The sequence below is a fragment of the Gopherus flavomarginatus genome, chromosome 5 (genome assembly GCF_025201925.1).
Source record: "Gopherus flavomarginatus isolate rGopFla2 chromosome 5, rGopFla2.mat.asm, whole genome shotgun sequence".
Lineage (NCBI taxonomy): Eukaryota > Metazoa > Chordata > Testudines > Testudinidae > Gopherus > Gopherus flavomarginatus.
This window is the reverse complement of record NC_066621.1, coordinates 38,654,066-38,672,680: the sequence shown is the minus strand read 5'-3', so window position 1 is coordinate 38,672,680 and position 18,615 is coordinate 38,654,066. Positions and strand designations below refer to the sequence as shown.

Here is an 18,615-nt window from a genome sequence, read left to right as displayed (position 1 = left end):
ATGGCTTACCTGGGGGAAAGAAGCTAAAGTCGCCGAGCAGAATGCAAGTCATAGTCACTGTCGGAGGAGTTGTCTGGAGGGTTAGAAGACCTGATGGCCCCTTCCAGAGCTGTAAAAGGGAGAAACCATCACTGTCTTCATTACGCAGCTAGAGATCAAGATGCTTATGACCTCTGTGAGGGGTTCCAGGGATGTAGGAATGAATATCAGGTCCTCCATCCACAGTACCTCTTAAGTCATGCAGAAATCATAAGAGGTAACAACTACATGCATTCACATAAGTGCCTTTCAGCCAATTATCACAACGGTGGTTATTCCCCCTCATTTACAGATGGGGAAACTGAGGCACAGACAGTTTAACTGATTTGCCTGAAGCTACAGAGTGGAAGAACCAGAAAAAGAACCTCTATAGAGCAATTCCCACTCTATTCTAGGGAAACACTGTATTCCATCTCTGCAAAGCAGGCCTGACTGTCTCCCTTTCCTGCTATCTTGTTCTTGCCTGTCCACTTCTTCGTTTGTGCCATACCTGGTCACTGTACATGGTGCTGTCTCTTACCTGGATAAGCCGAAAGGTAGGAGTTCTTCTTAGGGGTCTGAGAATAGTCGTTGTCCTCGCCCTGTGCACCTTGACCTTCCTGACGGGGCCTGAGAGTAACAGTGCTGTTGCGGTGGAATGAAACTAGATGGCAGCACAATGGAGAATTGTTAGTTGCTGCATCTTTAAGGTAGAATTGTAGCAATGTAAGAATCTGGTCCAGTCCCCCCATGCAGAGGCACGACAAAGTGTACCTAGACCATCCCTACTCCCTCTCCTTTTGAGTTGCAGAATTGTCTTATTGTTTAACCAACACATTGAGTCTTCTTTCAACATTTTTCCCCAAAGCCGTGGTTGAAACTCCTCACCCACATTCGCCAACTGCCGGTAGCACCTCCCAAACCCAAACAGGCCAGCGTTTGTGAGTCAGCGGGGCTGAGTAAGAACTGAACCAGTGTGGGAACAGGGTGGAAGTGTGTACTGTGCCACTAGAATTGGAGTGTGACTCAACTATCCCATCTGAGTCACTAAAGAATCATTGAGTCAGCATGGGCCCAGGGTGGGATGCTGCACTACGCGAAGTCATAGCAGTGAGTCATGCATGGTGCTAAGAATTATAGTCCTGCAAGAAGTGATCAATGGGGGCGTTTTTTCCTTCTGAGCAAGTATGAAACTGGCCACTAGTCTGGTGAGCATGGGGTGTTGTGTTGCTGGAGGTGCTGCCTTTTGGTTGAGGTATAAAGTCCCAGTCCTGACCACTTGTGATCATTAACATCCCCATGTCATTTAAGCTAGGTGATGACATTCTCCCTGCCTAAAACTCCCAGCAGTTTCAATGGGAGAGATTATCCTTCACTGTGCCTCCTTAAAGCTGTTCAATGCTGCTGTGTTCCACCCCAGAGATGACTGCATCTCAGAGGTGGGTGTACGATCCTTTTCTATACAGTGTTCTGGAATACTTAGGAACATTTCAAGGGCTTGGATAGGATCTTTTGTCCCAGAACCCTGTCACACATGATGTACCTGAGGCCTCGGCCTTATTTTCCGCTTCAGACACATCTTGTACCTGTGCTGTTTTCTGGCCTTGCGAGCATTCATACAGTCTGAATGAAGGTGGTGAAATGGTGGGACCAGAGGGAAACCTCAGCACCTGGGGTGGTTGTTGGCTGTAAACCACTTAACCCTCAGGCTGAACAATAGCCATCCTGTTGCTGAGCTGCGGAGCCCAGGGGGCCTGTGTGCCTGAGATCAAACTGACCGCAGCAGCACATTGGATGCTTCAGAGGAAGCTGAAGAGATGAGAGTGTTAGGGGTGACCTGCAGAGACCTGCCTCTGTCTTGTGCTTGCTCCTTACCGTTTTGCTGTAATCCAGTTGGGCCTATCCACTGGCGCTGCTGCTTCTTGGCGTCTGCAAGGAGAGGAAGAGGAAAGTAGGGTGGAGGAGGGAAGAGTGAAGTTAGATGGGCACAGACCTATCTGTCATTTTATACGCATCACAGAATCACAGGCACTAGGAGCTGGAGAGCCCCATTAAATCAGCTTGTCCCAGGGTTGTCCCTACAGTGCATTTTCTAGTGCTTTGTCCGTTTGGATTTCACACACAGCTCCAGCAATGGGGGTTTCCTTGGAGACTGTTTCCCATCCTGATTGATCTCACTATCAGGAGCAGAGTTTTCTGGATGTTCTGCCTTAATTTCCCTTTTGTCTCCTCCTAGCCCCATGAGCCACATCAAATAATCCCTCTGCTTCCTGGCTAAGCACTTGAGGTGCTAGAAATCATTTGGACAAGACAGGGCCTGGCTGATTCTTTGTGTCATTTCCATGTTTAAGCCTCTCAAGAGCCTGTGAAATACACCACACTGGGTGATTCAAGAGGCTTTTCCATTCTGAACACCTTTCTTATTTTGCCTGAATCGTGTGGACTAGACAATTATGGATCCCGAGGAGAGGCATTTGTGGTGTGTTTCAAAGAGTGGGAAAGGGACAGCTCCAAACCCCTCTGCCTTAGGAACTCACCTTCCAAAAACTGCTGTACAAGATCAACAGGAGAAATGTGCATGTCTCTCCTGACTCCTCAAAGGAACAACATATAAAACTCCTTTTGTTTAAGAGCAATGCATCAGCCAATGTAGCTCTGGGATGCCACCGCTCCAGAGGTGATGGAGTGGGAAAGAGGCCGAAGGAAGGAGAGGACATGGGAAGACAGCCAGCAGCAGAGCAGGAGGAAGAGAGAGAGCGAAACTAGAAGAAAAAGAGGGAGAGAAGAAGATGGGAAATAGACATAGGAGCTAGAGGCACAGTGACTCCCAGCTGTGAGAGTGAGATGAGAACTTGCCCCAGACTCCTTGGAGGAGTGAAGCTGAGGGAGTCAGACATGTTATGGTATAAGGGCCAGAGGATCAGTGGTCTCACACTTACAGCAAGAGTTTGTCACATACATTTTTTCTGTAGTTTCTTGTAGGCGGGAGGTCCACAGATAATGATGAGAACTCCAAGGAGGATCAGAGCCAGGAGAATGCTCACAATGGTTCCTGCTCCCACCCCAGGTGGCTTGAAATTCTGGCCTGGGGAAAGGAGCTGCAGTTACTGATTAATTCCCATCTCTCCAGAAAAATGCCTGTGCTTTGGACAGGTTTGACAGTTTAGCCAGCCTCTGGTGATCCCTAGGAGAAGAGTCCCACCCTAAACCCCAATCCCTCCACTTAGCCTCAAAAACTCAATTATAACCCAAAATCCCCATACCAAGCTGCTCCCAAGCTCACAATCTAGATTGCAAACCTCACTCAACTCACATCTTCTGCCCCCAAACACCACCTTCTACCCAATTTCCAACCCCAGCAATTTGCAAAGGTTGATTGTAGATCAGGCAAATTTTTCTTCCTCCCCATTTCCTTAGTACATCAGTCACATGTGGGTCTTTGCCCCTTTGAACAGGGCTGCCCGGGGGGGAGGGGACAAGTGGGGCAATTTGCCCCAGGCTCTACAGGGGCCCCCACAAGAATATAGTATTCTATAGTGTTGCAACTTTTTTTTATGGAGGAGGGTCCCAAAATTGCTTTGCCCCAGGCCCTCTGAATCCTCTGGGTGGCCCTGCCTTTGAATGGCTTGTCCATGTAAAAGATTTATGAGTCTGCTACTGCTGCCAGGCTAATGGCATTAGTTCTTTAGCTTAAGAGTAGCAGCTCATGTGAGCTCCAGACATTCTGTGTTCCATCCCCATGGATGACCTAGCCAAAGTGTCATCACCGACCTGTTTCCTGATGTAAAATGGTCCCATTCCGTTAGGGAGAAGGACCTCTCTAAAACACAAAAGAACCTGTGTTGGCTTACACGTGATTCTGGTTTTGGAGCAGGTTGCTGTTTTGAAAGTGGAACACTCCTGGAGGGCCTCTTGACTGCAGGACACTCCTCGTGTCTTGGCACCTGGGACTTGGACACTCAAGGAGAGCTTCCCGCACTGCAGCTCTTGGCACACCTGCTCCTCTCTAGATTTCTTCCATGAACTGGAATCGCACAGAACTTCCCATTTCCCCTTATGGAACACCTTCATGACCCCTTCGCAGGGGCTCTGGCTGTCCCCAAGCCCTCGGATCACCCTTGGCTGGAAACCTATGGTGGAGACAAGCAGGGATTGGTGAGACCACATGATGAGTGGATGTCTGAATGACCCAGCTGACTATAGGCAATGTGGACTAGTGGGTAGAACACTAGCCTGAGACGCAGGAAACCTGGATTCTGTTCCCATCCCTGCCACTAACCTCTTGGGTGACTGTGAACAAGGTACTTCACTTCTATGTCCCCTCCCATCCTTTATCCTGTGCAGTGAGAATGGAAGCTCTTAGGAGTGGGAGCTCTCTCTCATGATGTGTCTATACAGCACCTAGCACAATGGGATCCTGATCTCCAATGAGGCCTTCAGGTGCTGCTGTTATACAAAAAATTAATAACAATGGGCCGCCTGATGGGGTTCCAGTGTATTTGATATCTAATGTTGCTAGTTAATAGTGTTTTGTGTGATGTACGTGGCCATGGAAATCACCTCATTCACTGCTGCATTTCACAGCCCGTGGTACTGCACTAAATTCCTATCCATTCCAGTGATGTCATGGTCTGTTGGTTAGACCCCAGGCTGGGGTAGCAGGTGCTCCGAGTTCTAATCCTGACTCACTGTGTGATCTGAGGCAAGTCTACGGTTTTGCCTCCTGTAAAATGGGGACAATAATCATGACTCATAGGGAAATTATAAGGGTTAATAATTAATGTGTGAACAGTGCTTGGAAATCCTCATCTACAAGTGGCTAGAGAAGTTCAGAGTATTAGTAAAGCAGTATTGTGCTGTATCATATGGGATATTAATTGCACTGTATTGTATCATATGGCCTTGCATTGCATTCGATGCCATCTATGGTACTGTGTTGCAATAGCATTGCATTGCCATGTGTTGTGCTGCAGAGTATTTATATTATATTTGCATTGTATTGCATTTGAACCTATAGCATTGCATTTGTACAGTGTTGCGTTGCATTGGTTTGCACTGTTCTCACCCCAAGAGTATGAAAATTCTCAGGGTCAGAAGTAGTTGTTACTAGAAATAAACTCGGTAATAATTTTGACTGACAGTTGGCATTTCTGAGGCTAATGCAGAGGATGCCGTTGTGCGGAAAAGTGATGCCAATCTTGACACTTTTAGATTTGCAGACTAAGGGATGAGGGAGGAAAAGAAGAGCTGAGGGTCAAAATAGCTGGTAGTTCCAGGCAGCAGAGGCCAGCAGGAGGCGTGGAGATAGAAGAGAGCGGGATATTTCTGAGGAGTTTTCTTGCTATTCTAGAAATGTTATATCACAATCTGACACTAGGTTCATGGCCATGCAGGCTACCAATGGAGTGAGTCCCCTCTGCCCACCTTGTGCAACAACTGGGCTGCTGGGATGGATTGGCCTCTTTAGAGTGCACAGGAGTAAAGATGAAACGCGGTAGGAGAGGAAAGCGAAAAGGAACTTGATGTGGCTGTCCTAAGATGGACTCGCTCACCGGAACAGATGACATAGGCTGGGGGGTTGTTCTGAGAGTTCCTGGCTCTCTTGAAACAGTCTGGGATAGAGTCAGAGTCACTTCCACATGATGAGTCCATCTCCCAGTGGACAGGTAGATGCCTACTTTCATTTTTCATGAAGAAAGACCACTCTTTCTGGTCTAAGGCATTACCACAGCCCACTTTCAGGCAAACCCAGTGGGCCAGCTTTATCTTGTTTTCAGAACTTGACTGGACTGTTCCCGAGTGGCCTCCCATGTAGAGCTCCACAAACCCTGAGCAGTGGAATCTCCCATCTACCAGCTGCAACCTGGGAGGGCCTGGGAGAAGGACAAAGAGAAGGGGATTGTTACATACAGTGACACCATCTCTACCCCATGGCACATAACTTACCAACATTGCTTGCGATAAAGGCCCTGGGATGCCTTTCTGTTGCTTTTTTTAGTCACATTAACCAGGGGAATATTTTGGTGTTTTCTCTCCCTAGTCATTTGATAGGCGTACTCTGGTAGAGTCCAGCTGTGGGTAATTGTTAGGAGATAGCTCAGGCCCAGTGGGTAAGTGAAATCCCACTGGGGGCATGTACCTGCATTGATAGCATATCCCTCCCCACCCCCTTCCTTGTTCCAGCTTCTCATCTACACCTGACACAATGGGAACAGCTGTTGGGGGTGTTTTCCAGCCCACATCTGCTCAGCCCTAGGGGGCTGCTGTGACCCTGTGGGGTAGTTCAGTTCCTGAGCAGAGATTTCATCAGTAATTGAAATTAAATCACCCAAATGCCCATTACATTGAAAAGGTAATGGAACTATCTATCATCACCATACAGATCTATCTGTGTAATAATCAGAGTAACATAGGATTTGTCATATGAGATCTAATTACTACTCCCTTTCCTGCTTTACTATAACAGGCCATTGGCCCATTTTGTCTCATATCTCACCCCCTGCCCATGCCATACTAGATTAGACCCTTGATCCATGGAGTTCAGTATCCAGCCTCCTGCTGCACCAGTTCAGACAGCTGTGCACCTAGTCCAGTACTGTGTTTCCACTAACAGCCTGTACCTGATGCTTCAAAGACAGGTGAAACCCCCATAATCCATCTTGCCCAATGTGCAGTGCTGTTCATTGGGGTGGGAAAGGGGAATTATATTCCAGCCCCAGGAGGGATCTGTTTATGCCCCTGAAGCATGAGATATAATTACCACGTTTTAGCTGGCCTCCCTACAAATGTTATTATCCATCATAAGATCATCTAGCTCTCTTAAAAACCCATACACAGATGGCCTCCTGCAGCAGTGAGTTCCACAGGTAGATGTCTCACTGTGCAAAGAAGCATTTGCTTTGATTTTCTAGATGTTAATTTCACCAAAGGACTCCTTTCATTTCTTGCATCATCTCTGCTAATGATCACCTATAACTATGGTAACTTGCAACCATTTCTATCAGAAGAGTGAATGTGGATCTGAATGGATTTGGTGAACCTGGATGTGCAAAGTTTCCTTACCAGTGGGTTCTGGTGTAGTTGGTGGTGGTGGCGCAGTGGTGGTTTTTTCCGGTTCTGAAATGATAAGGATTTCCAAAATGTTTTAGTAGGGTGCAGACCCAGCCCCAGGAAAAAGTCCTAAGCGAGGCAGTCAGGAAGGGTGTTATGTTCACTGAATAGACACAGAAAGAAATTAAATAAAAAAGATAAATTCCCTTGCTGGAAGGCTGCAGTGTAATTCTACTTTATTTCTTAGAATTCAGAACAGTAGTACATGAAAACTCAAAAACAGACAGCGAGAACACAGGCTACTCCCTAAGGCAGGGAGACACAACTCACCCACCTTGCTTTAAGCTGGCTCTTTCCTGCCTGACTCCGACTGCAAGCAGGACCAAGAACATCTGTTCCCCTGCTCTAAGTGGTAGCTTGTAATTCCAATACAGTCCTCAATACACCACAAAGGGGAAGATGAGACCTACCTTTGCAAACCACGGTGATATCCCGCGTGCAATTGGATTTGTCCCAGCGGCAGTTCCTCAGGGTAGTCCCATTCCCCTGGCAGTTCGTAATCATCCTTTCCATGAATTTCTGCTCTGAGTCTAGTCTGAGAACCTCATAGGAGGGGGAGCCACAGCCTAGCTCTGCACAGACTATTTTTGTCATCTTCTGGTTCCAACCACTGCTACAAACTCTTGCCCAGCTGCCCTTATGTTTAACCTCCAGCAGGCCCGAACATCTGCAGCCAGAGCCTGTGAGTCTCATGCCCCACACTGCTGAGAAAGTAAAACAGCATGTTAGAAAGAAGAGCAGTGTTTAGGAAATCTCTCCTCTCTCTCCTCTTGTGCCTGTCTCCCTCTCTTTAGCTTTGTCTTCTCTGCCACAAAAAAGTGTGTGTTTTGTGGCAGGATAACTAGTACATGTTAGCTCCCCTGCTGTACAATTCCAGTGGAGACAGGGCACTGTAGTTTTTAAATATGCAAGACTGACTGAAGGTGAGCAAATAATTGATTTTTCAGTCTGTGGTCTGAACTGAAACATTCAGGAAAAAAATCAGTTTGGTTTGAACTGAAACCAAATTTTGTTGTTTTTTCTTGCTGAAACGAAACAGCAACAAATCTTTTCAGGTCATTTGAAACATTTTGTTTGACCCTAAATGACATTTCTTTTAGTTTTTGTTTCATTTCAGGTTAAACTAAATGTTTCATTCGATCCCAAATGTTTTTTTTTTTAATTTTCCTTTTTGAGTGTTTTTCACCCTTTGTTTTAGCTAAACTTTGAAATGCAACAAGGTGGGGGAGGTAATATCTTTTCTTGGACCATCTTCTGTTGGTGAGAGAGAGAGAGAAGCTTTTGAGTTTACATAGACCTTCAGACTTGAAGAAGAGCTCTGTGTGAGCTCGAATGCTTGTCTCTTTCACCAACACAAGTGGATCCAATAAAAGCTATTACCTCCCCCACCTTGTATCTCTAATATCCTGGAACCAACACGGCTACAACACCACCGTAAACCATTTGAAATGAAACATCATTTTGAAATGACTAAAATGGACTGTTTTGACATTTTCAAAAAAAAAATCATTTTTTCCAGACAACGCTATTTACCAAATGTGACCCAATTGTGTGAATAGTTCTGGTGCCTCGAGAAATGCACTTTTCTGCAAATTGACTATTCACAAAAAAAAAAAAAGAAATTCACGGAGCTCTAGTGCTAACCCTGAGCCTTGTAAAAGCTACAGGTGCCTTGTCCCGACTAGGATTTTACAGTAGGCTAGTGAATGCATGTTAATTATCCCCATATAAACCCCGACCTTTTCTGCACTGAAGTCAGCCTTCAGCTCACTCTGTCTCCTGTTAGTTCCCTTTGCTCCAGTGCTGTCTGAAATGTCAGCAGGTGTTTTGCGAAGCAGAGCAGGAAGGAAATGGTGCTCGTTTGTTTGTGTGACTCTCAGATGTGTAGAAGTGTGTGTGTGTGTTTCTGTGTGTGTAGACACACTAGCATGCGTGGGGAGACAGTCTGCCTGGCTAGCTGGTCTATACTAGAGCAATGTTGCCGATGCTGTTGCAGGTCCATGATGTTAAAACACTGGGAGCCTTGGGATAGATGGGCTGCCAGGTGGATTAGCCTGGGGCTGATCAGCGATAGAAGACATGTTGCTAAAAGCCCTGTGGCAGTTAGCAGTATGTCTTCATTAAAGCTACCAACATCGCTGGCCTCAGTGAAGCTGTTTGCAATGATGGGAAATTTTTGGAAAACTTCCCTTCTGTAGCTGAGGCTTCCGTGTCCCCGAGGTGTTTAGGGTAAGTATAGTCATCGGAGCCCAGGTTCCTTCACTCAGTCCCCCTGCAAAGATTTCTCAGGGTCTGAGGTGTCCCAGGGCTATGAGGGGGGAGCTGTGCCTGGTTGGCTAACCCTTGCTGCAATGACATCCTGGGGACATGTCCACACCAGGGCTGGGAACCCAGCATGTCTCTCTCATGGTGCCGTAGAACACTAAGCCGGTTGCTGACAAGCTAAGTAACTGACGGCTGCCTGATTGGATTTTATTTTATATCCAAGATCAATGTGGCTTGAAAGAGGCTTCAACAGATGCACTGACCTGCAGGGTTCTGGCCTTCCCCACTGAGGCAGGAGGTCACTGCAAAGAGAAGAGACTGTCAGGAGAAGTGAGGTGGGCAGGGCAGCAATTACTTCAGTTCAAACCTACTTCTCAAGCCTGGTTCTAAACTATACTCCCACTGAGCCACATTTCCTGCTAGAAGTATCTTCTGTCCATTCCTGCAATATTTTTGGAAGAGCCTTCGCTATCTTTCGATAAAACCATCACACCACAAACTATACCCTCTCGCAACGGAGCTAAGCACAGACTATCAGGCCTCAGCAAAGGATTTCTTAGGGCCCAATGAGGCCAGTACAGAATCGTTCCCTATCTCAAGCCTGTTTTAAATGTCCTGAGTGATAGAGCTGTTGCTGCTTCCATGTCTGGGGCCTTTTCTGATCCACTGTTTAATTATTATTTATTTATATTACAAAAGCACTTCCAGCCCCAGTGGAGACTGGGGCCTTGTGGTGCATGGTACAGACACATTGTGAGAGACAGTCTTTGCCCCCAAAATGCTTACAGTCTAGAGAGACAAGACAGACAAAGGGTGAGAGGGGAAACTGAGGCACGAGAGGGGAAAGGACTTGCCCAAGGTCATGCAGCAGGTCAGAGCTGGGGATGGAAGCCAAGTGTGAGGCAGCAACCTCTTGATGCCCACTAGGAATGGGCACAGAGGTGCATGAGGGCTCCAGGAATCCCCTGGGTCTGGTGTCTATATAATAGTTCCTCAAAGAGCATCACGTAAGGGCTCTGCTGAAAGCTTGTGTCACGCTGATCAGCATCACCACTGTGAAATGTTGGTGTGGATAATACATAAGGTGCTGTCTATATATTCTGAAAATTATGCTCTTCAGGTTTGTGAGTTGGGGCCAGTCACCAAAAGGTGACAAACAATCTTCTTTCCAGCAGGAGACACTTATCTACCTTCTCTATGTGAATTGGGTATTGTTTGCTTCACAATGAATAACTATTTGCAGTCTGAGCCGAATGCTAATCAAGAGATAGCCAAGTCTCCAGGGTTGATTCTAGACAGGAAATAAGCAGCAGGGGGGTACCCCATTTACAAGCGAAGACACTGGATTGTTGGAACTCTCTCTGGGGGTACAGAGGTACCCCCGTTATCCATCACCTAGGGGACAAGCCACCAGCATGCTTGTTTAGCTGGCCTGGCTGTTAGGTGCTGGGAGAAAGACTTTGGGTGAACTAATCTTCGTGAGCCAGAAAAGTGTCTTGTTAGTAAAGTCTAGGCCTGGACAGCAGGAGATGGTTTTATTTGACAGGTAACCAATTGTTTCCAATATTTGTACTTACTTGCTATGACTTGAACCTCTGTTCCTTGTTAAATACACTTATCCTTGATTCCCCTATAAACGTATCGACGTGCTGTGAGTTCAGCCGAGCAGTGATCTGAGGCGTAACTGGGAAGCTACTGGGTACTGTTCCTTTGGGAACAGCGGCTGTGTGAATTCTGTGAGTGTCCAGTGGACCGAGGTCTGGGCACTCCAGGGAGATGCTCACAGGGACTTGGGGGGTGGATTATGCCAATTGCTAACCTGCAGAGGGACAGCGGGTATGTAGACTGAGAGGGCAGTGCTTGTGTTGCCTGTGGGCGGTGGAGTCAAGGGGCTGATCCCCGGCAGCCACAGACAAGGCTCCCTCATGCTAAGGGCAGGTGGAGGAGAGGTGCCTCACAACCCTGGAAACCCCCGGGAAGTGTCACATCACGTCTCCTGAGTCCCCGTCTGGGGCCCTATCCACTAGCCCAACCTGCCTCTCAGTGTGTGTCACATGCCCTGCCAATGCCTGGCCTACAGACCTTTATGAGTCTGGTCCTGCTTCTAGAGGGAGGATTCACTCCTGCAGCTCATGTCCTTAGTGCTGAAGGCCCTGGGCCTGGGCGCAAGCCCTGCCAGCATCCCAGTGGGATCATATTCATGTCTGTAAACCCCATTTTAAAGGAACTTTGGCCCAGCTTGCTTGAAAGCATTTGGAGTGAGATGGAAGCAGCTCCAGCACCTTCAGCGATCACCAATGGCTGGGGGGGAGGAGGAGCTGAAAGAAGGATGGTGTGGCTCCAGCAAAACGAAATGCATTCTCTGCCTCACTGTGTGCTACTGAAGCTGGTGGGAAGCTGTGCAGTGCAGGCAGTTCCTACCCCAAGGACTCTTTCCCGAAAATCACCAGGAAGCCCTCACCAGCCGTGATCTTGAGGAGGGCGTGGGCAGGGAAGTAAGGACATCTGCACAGCACATAGACTTTGCTGGATTAGTACAGCTGGTGGTGGTGCACCAGGAGCTCATGGAAGTGGGGGAGGTCTAATGTAAGACAATGCATGCCTGAAAGAATGGTCAGAATGTCTCACATGCGCGGATGGGCTCCGGTCTCATGAGCTACTTAGGAGAAAAGGACATAGAGCCAGAGAAAGGCTGTGGAATAAGAAGATAGTAGTCCATTACTGAAATCAGTAGGGTGATCTACATCAGCTGGGAATTGGGTGCATTGATTTGTTAATTCCCATTGAGCTGTGGCCAATTTACACCAGCTGGGGATCTGGCTCACTGGCTCCAATAGACTCATGCTGATTTACACCAGGTGGGGATCTGGTCCATTATATCTATATGGTCACTTTTCAGAGTAAACCTGTGCTTTTAAACCCTTATCAAAACCAGCTCTGTAATCTGCAATAAAGGCCTGACAGTGCCACTGTAGCACCAGCGTAAGCTGTAGCTGTTGGGCCTAGCACGGTAGAATATTGTCATGTATTTTTATAAGCAAATATCATCAAGCTCCTGGCTCTTGTGAAATTGTTGTTGTTATTATGATCCTTGTATACAATTTAGAATTATAACACGATGCAATCAGTGGATTGACAAATAGGGGAGAGATTGTGTAGAGGACAAAGTATCAGAAAAAGATGGATCCATGATACAGAATGGCTGTTTGTACCTGATCCACAGCCGGTGTAAATTTGCATTAATATTTAGGACCGATCAACTGGTTGAATTCACAGGTAATTTCTGTTTGGATGCACACTAAAAAATCACTACCAGACCTCACTCCGAATTGCTGTGAGCTAGTCTGTTAGCATTTCAGATTTCTGGAGGAAGGATATGCTTTGATCTCTTGTGCATCCTAGCCTTGTTTTCCCTGGCTTGACTGTAGCTCAAGATTTTTACTATTAATATGAAGACTCAGGGCCAAAGCCCTAGATGGTGTAAATCAATGTAACTCTATTTCATGTTAATGCAGCTACATCAATTTACACCAGCTGAGCAGCTGGCCTTCAGTTTAATTAAATGTGTAAGATGCTTAACGGCTTTTCCTGTTGGCACATCAATTAGTCACTCCCCCTTCTGTTGGGTGATGCTAAGTTAAAGCCCCAGTGGAAGACATTGCTGCTAGTATTTAAACTGTGGTTCTAGTCAGTCTGCTCCAGAGAGATCACGGGGCTCCACACTGATTCCCAACCATGAGTCTAGATATGACGTGCTCAATTGGCAAATCCACAGCGGATTTTTCTAACCACTGTAAGCACCACAAACTCCCTGCGGGATCTGGAAATCCAGCTTAGCCTTTCCTGCCTCCTGGACCATTGTCATTGCCAGGAATACAGAGTCCCGCGCAGGCGAGCCTGCTGATGTTACCCCCACCCCTGCTCACTCTCCCACAGCTGTGCAATGCTCACTGGACTGGTACAAGGACAATCTGTGGTGATTCAAAGACACCTGAGGAAGGGGCCATGTTTCCATGCACTTTCCTGCTGATGTCTCACCTGAATATTGAATTTTGGGATATTTTTAAATACTTGGACCCAGATCTCCAGCTGGTGCAAATCAGCACAACTCCATTGGAATTAATGGGCCAGATCCCCAGCTGGTAGAAATCAGCCTTACTCCAATGGAATCAATGGGTGAGATCCCCAGCTGGCGTAAATAGGCCCTAGCTCCATTAGAGTCAATGAGGCTACATCATTTTACCTCAGCTGAAGATCTGGCCAATAATATCCTTAACACAGAATGTAAATAGGACACGGGGTCTTGGGCAGGCCATCCGCTCTAGCGTGACTTTATAGATTCACTGGTGATTGGCTTGTCTGACCTCCTGTACAACACAGGCCTTAGAAAATAATTCCTAGAACAGATCTGTTAGAAAAACATCCAGTCTTGATTTAAAAACTGTCAGCAATGGAGAAATCCACCACAACCCATTGGTAAGTTGTTCCACTGGCTAATTCCCCTCACCATTAAAAATTGACACCTTGTTTCCAGTCTGAATTTATCTAGCTTCAACTTCCAGCCATTGGATCGTGTTCTACCTTTCTCTGCTAGACTGAAGAGCCCATTGTGATGCTGGCAGACCAGGTGCCAGTGCTTGCCAAAGCCCCAGGCTTTACTGAACACTTACAAATGCAGAGCAGGAAGCTAGGCCGACTCACTTGTGTATTAATATAGATCAAAGTGATTGTTAAATGTATGAGAATGTCTTTGGCATTTGAACATCATGAAAACGAATGGGATGCTGCCTGCCTTGTTATCGCTTGTCTGTATCCTGTTATAATGCAATGGCAAACATTTACATTTTGTGCATCCCTGTAACTAAGTACCTAGGGCTGTCAAGCGATTAAAAAAATTAATCACGATTTATCGAGTGATTTAAAAAATAAATCACAATTAATAGCACAGTTAAACAATAATAGAATACCATTTATTTAAATATTTTGGACATTTTCTACATTTTCAAATATATTGATTTCAATTACAACACAGTATACAGTTGTTAGGTAATAAAGCAAGTCCTCACTCACCTCTCCAGCACCCGAGTTCGTGCGGAGTTGGTATGGGGCACACAATTCTGTCAGAGACCAGACACCAATGCGTTGATCAACGCATTGGTGTCTGGTCTCTGACAGAATTGTGTGCCCCATACCAACTCCGCACGAACTCGGGTGCTGGAGAGGTGAGTGAGGACTTGCTTTATTACCTAACAATTTGGGGGCTCGTCCGGGATTCCTTCTGGTGCGGTACCTCTGTCCAGTGGTCAGACCACTCATATATGAATTGGCAAGGCGCCACAGGAGATTTCTCCCAGCCAATTCAATATTGAGGGGTCGTGTATTGGACAGCAGGGTAAACGCCAGTTGGAGGGCTCCTGTCAGACACCATGGGTCAAGGGACTAGCGTGCCTCTTGAGAGTCCGTTGGGGATTGTAAATAAGTTATGGAACGAAGGGAAACTCCCAGTACAGACAGGAATGTCTAGGAAGAAGTTGTACACACTATGTGTAAGGAATTGGACTGGGTATACCGCGGTATTGGCCGACCCGGAGATGAGGTGGCCTTCGTATGGCTCTTTCGAACAGGCTGCCTTAAGAGGAGTAAAGAGCCAGATCGAAAAAGACCATCCGGGACAGTTATGTTACTGGCTTTGTTGGAACACAGCAGCAGAGCTGTGGAAATCTTTAAAAATTATGGCAGTCAGGTACTCTCCCGAGAGTGAACCCCCTCCAGGTTATTTCGATGAAGGGTGTAAACCACGGCGTGTTTTGACTCGTCAGCTGGTCCCCTCTGCACCTGCCCCTATTCCTCCGCAGGGGGACTCTCTCCATGTAGCAGAGGGGAATCTGCAGAATCCCAAATTGGAATTTCTGCAGAAGGATGAGGAGGAAATGGAGGGGCAAACCTCGGGAGGAGTAGTTACTAGGCTAATGTCCAAACAGATACAGCAGGGTGCATGCCCCCCCCGAGGATAGCCCAGAGGATGTCCCCGTCAAATCTCTTGCGAGTAATAAAAGTATAGTTAGAGAGATGCCTTTACAGCTGCACCACCAGCTCAGCCCATTCCCCAGGCCTGGATCAACTACGGGAAACAGCAGCAGCCGCAGCAAACTCAGCCTCCTCAATGACGGTACCCCGGGGGCGAAGACAAGCAATGTGATGGTCTTATTTCCTTAATGTCTTTAGCCGGCTCCTTTCTCACTTTCTCCCCTCCCAGCAAAGAGCCTCGTTTAACCCTTTCAGTCCAGGGACTGCCTGTCTCTTTCCTCATTGATACTGGGGCTACTTTCTCTCTTTTAAATCATGCCCCCTCTCCCTGGCTATCCTCTGAGGTTAAAACTGCGACTGGGGTGGAGGGCAACCCACAGTCTCTGGGACTCACTTTGCCTTTGAATGTTATTTATGCTGATAAATGTTTTCCTCACCATTTTCTTTTTTCCCCAGCTTGTCTGATCCCTTTGATGGGCCGGGATTTACTCTGTAAGCTTGAGGCTACTTTAACCTGCACTCCTGAAGGGGTAGGATTATTGATGACAGTGTTAGGAGATTCGGCCCCTACTCAGGGTAATTGGGAAACACCCCCCTCTCTCTCCCCTGACCTCACTGACTTGCCTTCAACCCTCTGGGGAATTTCTGACACTGATGTTGGCCTGCTCCTTTCGGCAGAGCCCGTAAGGATTCAGGTGAAGCCTTCCTTAACCCCCCCGTCAGTCCCTCAATACCCCCTGTCGCTGGAAGCCCGGGAGGGCATCCGCCCCATTATCGAGGGATTCATTGCACAAAAGCTAGTCCGTCCTCAGCGCACTCCCTGTAACACCCCTATACTGCCTGTCAAAAAGCCTCCTAAAAAGGACGGAGACCCTGTTCGTTGGCGCTTTGTACAGGATCTACGAGTTGTTAATCAGTATGTGGTCCCTCTTCATGCAGTAGTTCCTGACCCAGCTACTATCATCAGCCAAATCCCCTGGGATGCTGAGTGGTTCACTGTTATTGACTTAAAATCAGCTTTTTTCAGCATTCCTGTGCACCCAGACTCTCAGTATCTCTTTGGTTTCACCTGGGAGGGACAAAGTTATGTCTGGCAACGACTTCCTCAAGGCTACAGAGACAGCCCCACGATTTTCAGCCAGTGCCTCCGCCACGACTTGGAAGGTTTCACCAGTCCGCAGGGATCCACATTGGTCCTATACGTAGATGACATCCTATTAGGTAATCGCGAAGAAGCTGCCCTCCGCATCGATGGTAAGGCACTTTTATTATACCTACACACCAGAGGCCACAAGGTAGACCCTAAAAAGATTCAGTGGGTCTCACAAAAGGTCCGATATCTGGGCTTCCTGTTAACCCCAGAGGGAAGACAGATGGACCCAGCCCGCATAAAGACTATTCAAAACTGCCCTCTACCGAACACCAAGAAACAACTTCGAGGTTTCTTAGGATTAATTGGCTTCTGTCGCCCCTGGTTGCCGTCCTGCGGGGAGTTAAGCAAACCGCTCCACCGACTCACTGCTAACCTTGCTCCTGACCCTTTGCAGTGGTCCCCGGACACTATTCAAGCCTTTCAGTTACTCAAGGACAGTGTGGCCTCCTCCATGTCTCTCCGCCCCCCCAATTACAGCAAACCCTTTCACCTTTTTGTCCACGAGAGGGGCGGAATTGCTAGTGGTGTCCTTACCCAGCTGAGCGGGCCCCACCATTTCTCGCTTGCTTTTTACTCTCAGCAAATCGACCCTGTCGCTCAGGGAACCCCATCCTGCACCCGGACTCTGGCAGCAGCTGCCCTGCTGATCACAAAGGCAAAGAGCCTAACCCTGGGTCATTTTACCACGGTTTGGACCTCTCATGCCTTGTCAGCCCTTCTGCGTAGGGGCACAACCCAAGTCTTTTCGGCCCATCGTCAGCAACAGCTAGAGGCCGAACTCTTAGAAGACACTAACCTAATTTTTGAAAGGTGTGGACCCCTTAATCCAGCTACCTTGCTTCCTGACCTGCCAGTCCTCCAGGATCAGCACGACTGTGTGGAAGTTGTTTACAGCATCTTACAGATAAGAGACAACCTGTTTGACGTGCCACTGGACAACCCCGATTGCATCCTCTTCTCGGACGGAAGCTCCTTCTATGTTGATGGCAAGCGTTTCACTGGTTATGCTGTCACCTCTAAATGGGACATTCAAGAGGCCGCCTCACTGCCAGGCAACTGGGGAGCCCAAGCCGCTGAACTCTATGCCCTGGCCCGAGCTTGCCAGTTGGCCGCTGGTAAGACCGTTACCATTTTTACTGATAGCAAATATGCTTTTGGAGTTGTGCATTGTCATATCCACCTCTGGAAGTTTCGAGGTTTCCAGACAGCTGCCGGTAAACCCATTCAGCACCTCCCCCTCATCCACAAGCTTTTGGACGCCCTCCAAAAACCCTCTGTCCTGGCTGTAGTTCACTGCCGGGCCCATACTAAAGATAGTAGCCCCGTTACCCGTGGAAATGCCCTGGCTGACGCCTCCGCTAAGAAGGCTGCCACCTTACCTTTAGCCATGCCCACATTGGCTATTGCAGCCTCCTCCTTTACTCCACCGCACCCCGTACCAGTACCCGCTGCTGAACTACAATCGTGGGAGAGCCTCGGGGCCACTCTGGTCAAAGGGACCTGGCTTATGCCAGATGGCCGAGCCTGCCTCCCTCGCTCCACATACCCCGTGGCAGTTCGCTGGCACCATGATAAAGGGGGTCACTACGGCACGCACGCCCTCGTGAACACCATCGCTCGCTTTTGGTATGCTCCAGGCATTCAACCCTATTGCCTATCAATAGTGAAAGCATGCAGCACATGTCAGCGTAATGAACCTGCTCCACCTCTTAACAAAATTAAGGGTGGAAGACCTCCGCCTGCTGCTCCATTTCAACATCTTCAAATTGACTTTGCAGATATGCCAAAGGCTTTTGGGAAAAAGCACCTCCTTGTTTTGGTTTGCCCTCTGACTTCCTGGGTCGAAGCTTTTCCTACTGCTAATTGTACTGCTGCCACAGTGGCAAAGATTCTCCTTAGAGACATTGTACCCCGTTTTGGCATCCCTCTTGTGCTCGACTCAGATCGCGGACCTCACTTTACTGGTCATGTCCTTGGCCGTTTAGAACAAGGACTGGGCATTTCACACTCCTTTCATACACCCTACCACCCCCAGTCTAGCG

At 47.8% G+C, this 18,615-nt stretch overlaps 1 protein-coding gene across 2 annotated transcripts in view; it reads right to left on the bottom strand.

Moving 5' to 3' along the window:
- Nucleotides 1-18,615, bottom strand: part of CD5 (CD5 molecule) — a 32,621-nt gene that overhangs the window by 1,548 nt on the left and 12,458 nt on the right. Inside the window, exons 2-10 of one of the 2 annotated variants that reach the window (XM_050956273.1) lie at nt 9,657-9,695; nt 7,539-7,832; nt 7,081-7,134; nt 5,571-5,891; nt 3,870-4,148; nt 2,978-3,103; nt 1,894-1,947; nt 560-682; nt 10-109 (exon numbers count right to left, since the gene is read on the bottom strand). In XM_050956273.1, coding sequence (XP_050812230.1) covers nt 24-109; nt 560-682; nt 1,894-1,947; nt 2,978-3,103; nt 3,870-4,148; nt 5,571-5,891; nt 7,081-7,134; nt 7,539-7,832; nt 9,657-9,695 — 1,376 coding nt within the window. In that variant the 3' untranslated portion in view covers nt 10-23. The remainder of the gene's footprint in view (nt 1-9; nt 110-559; nt 683-1,893; nt 1,948-2,977; nt 3,104-3,869; nt 4,149-5,570; nt 5,892-7,080; nt 7,135-7,538; nt 7,833-9,656; nt 9,696-18,615) is intronic. The other variant, XM_050956274.1, reaches the window with a different exon arrangement.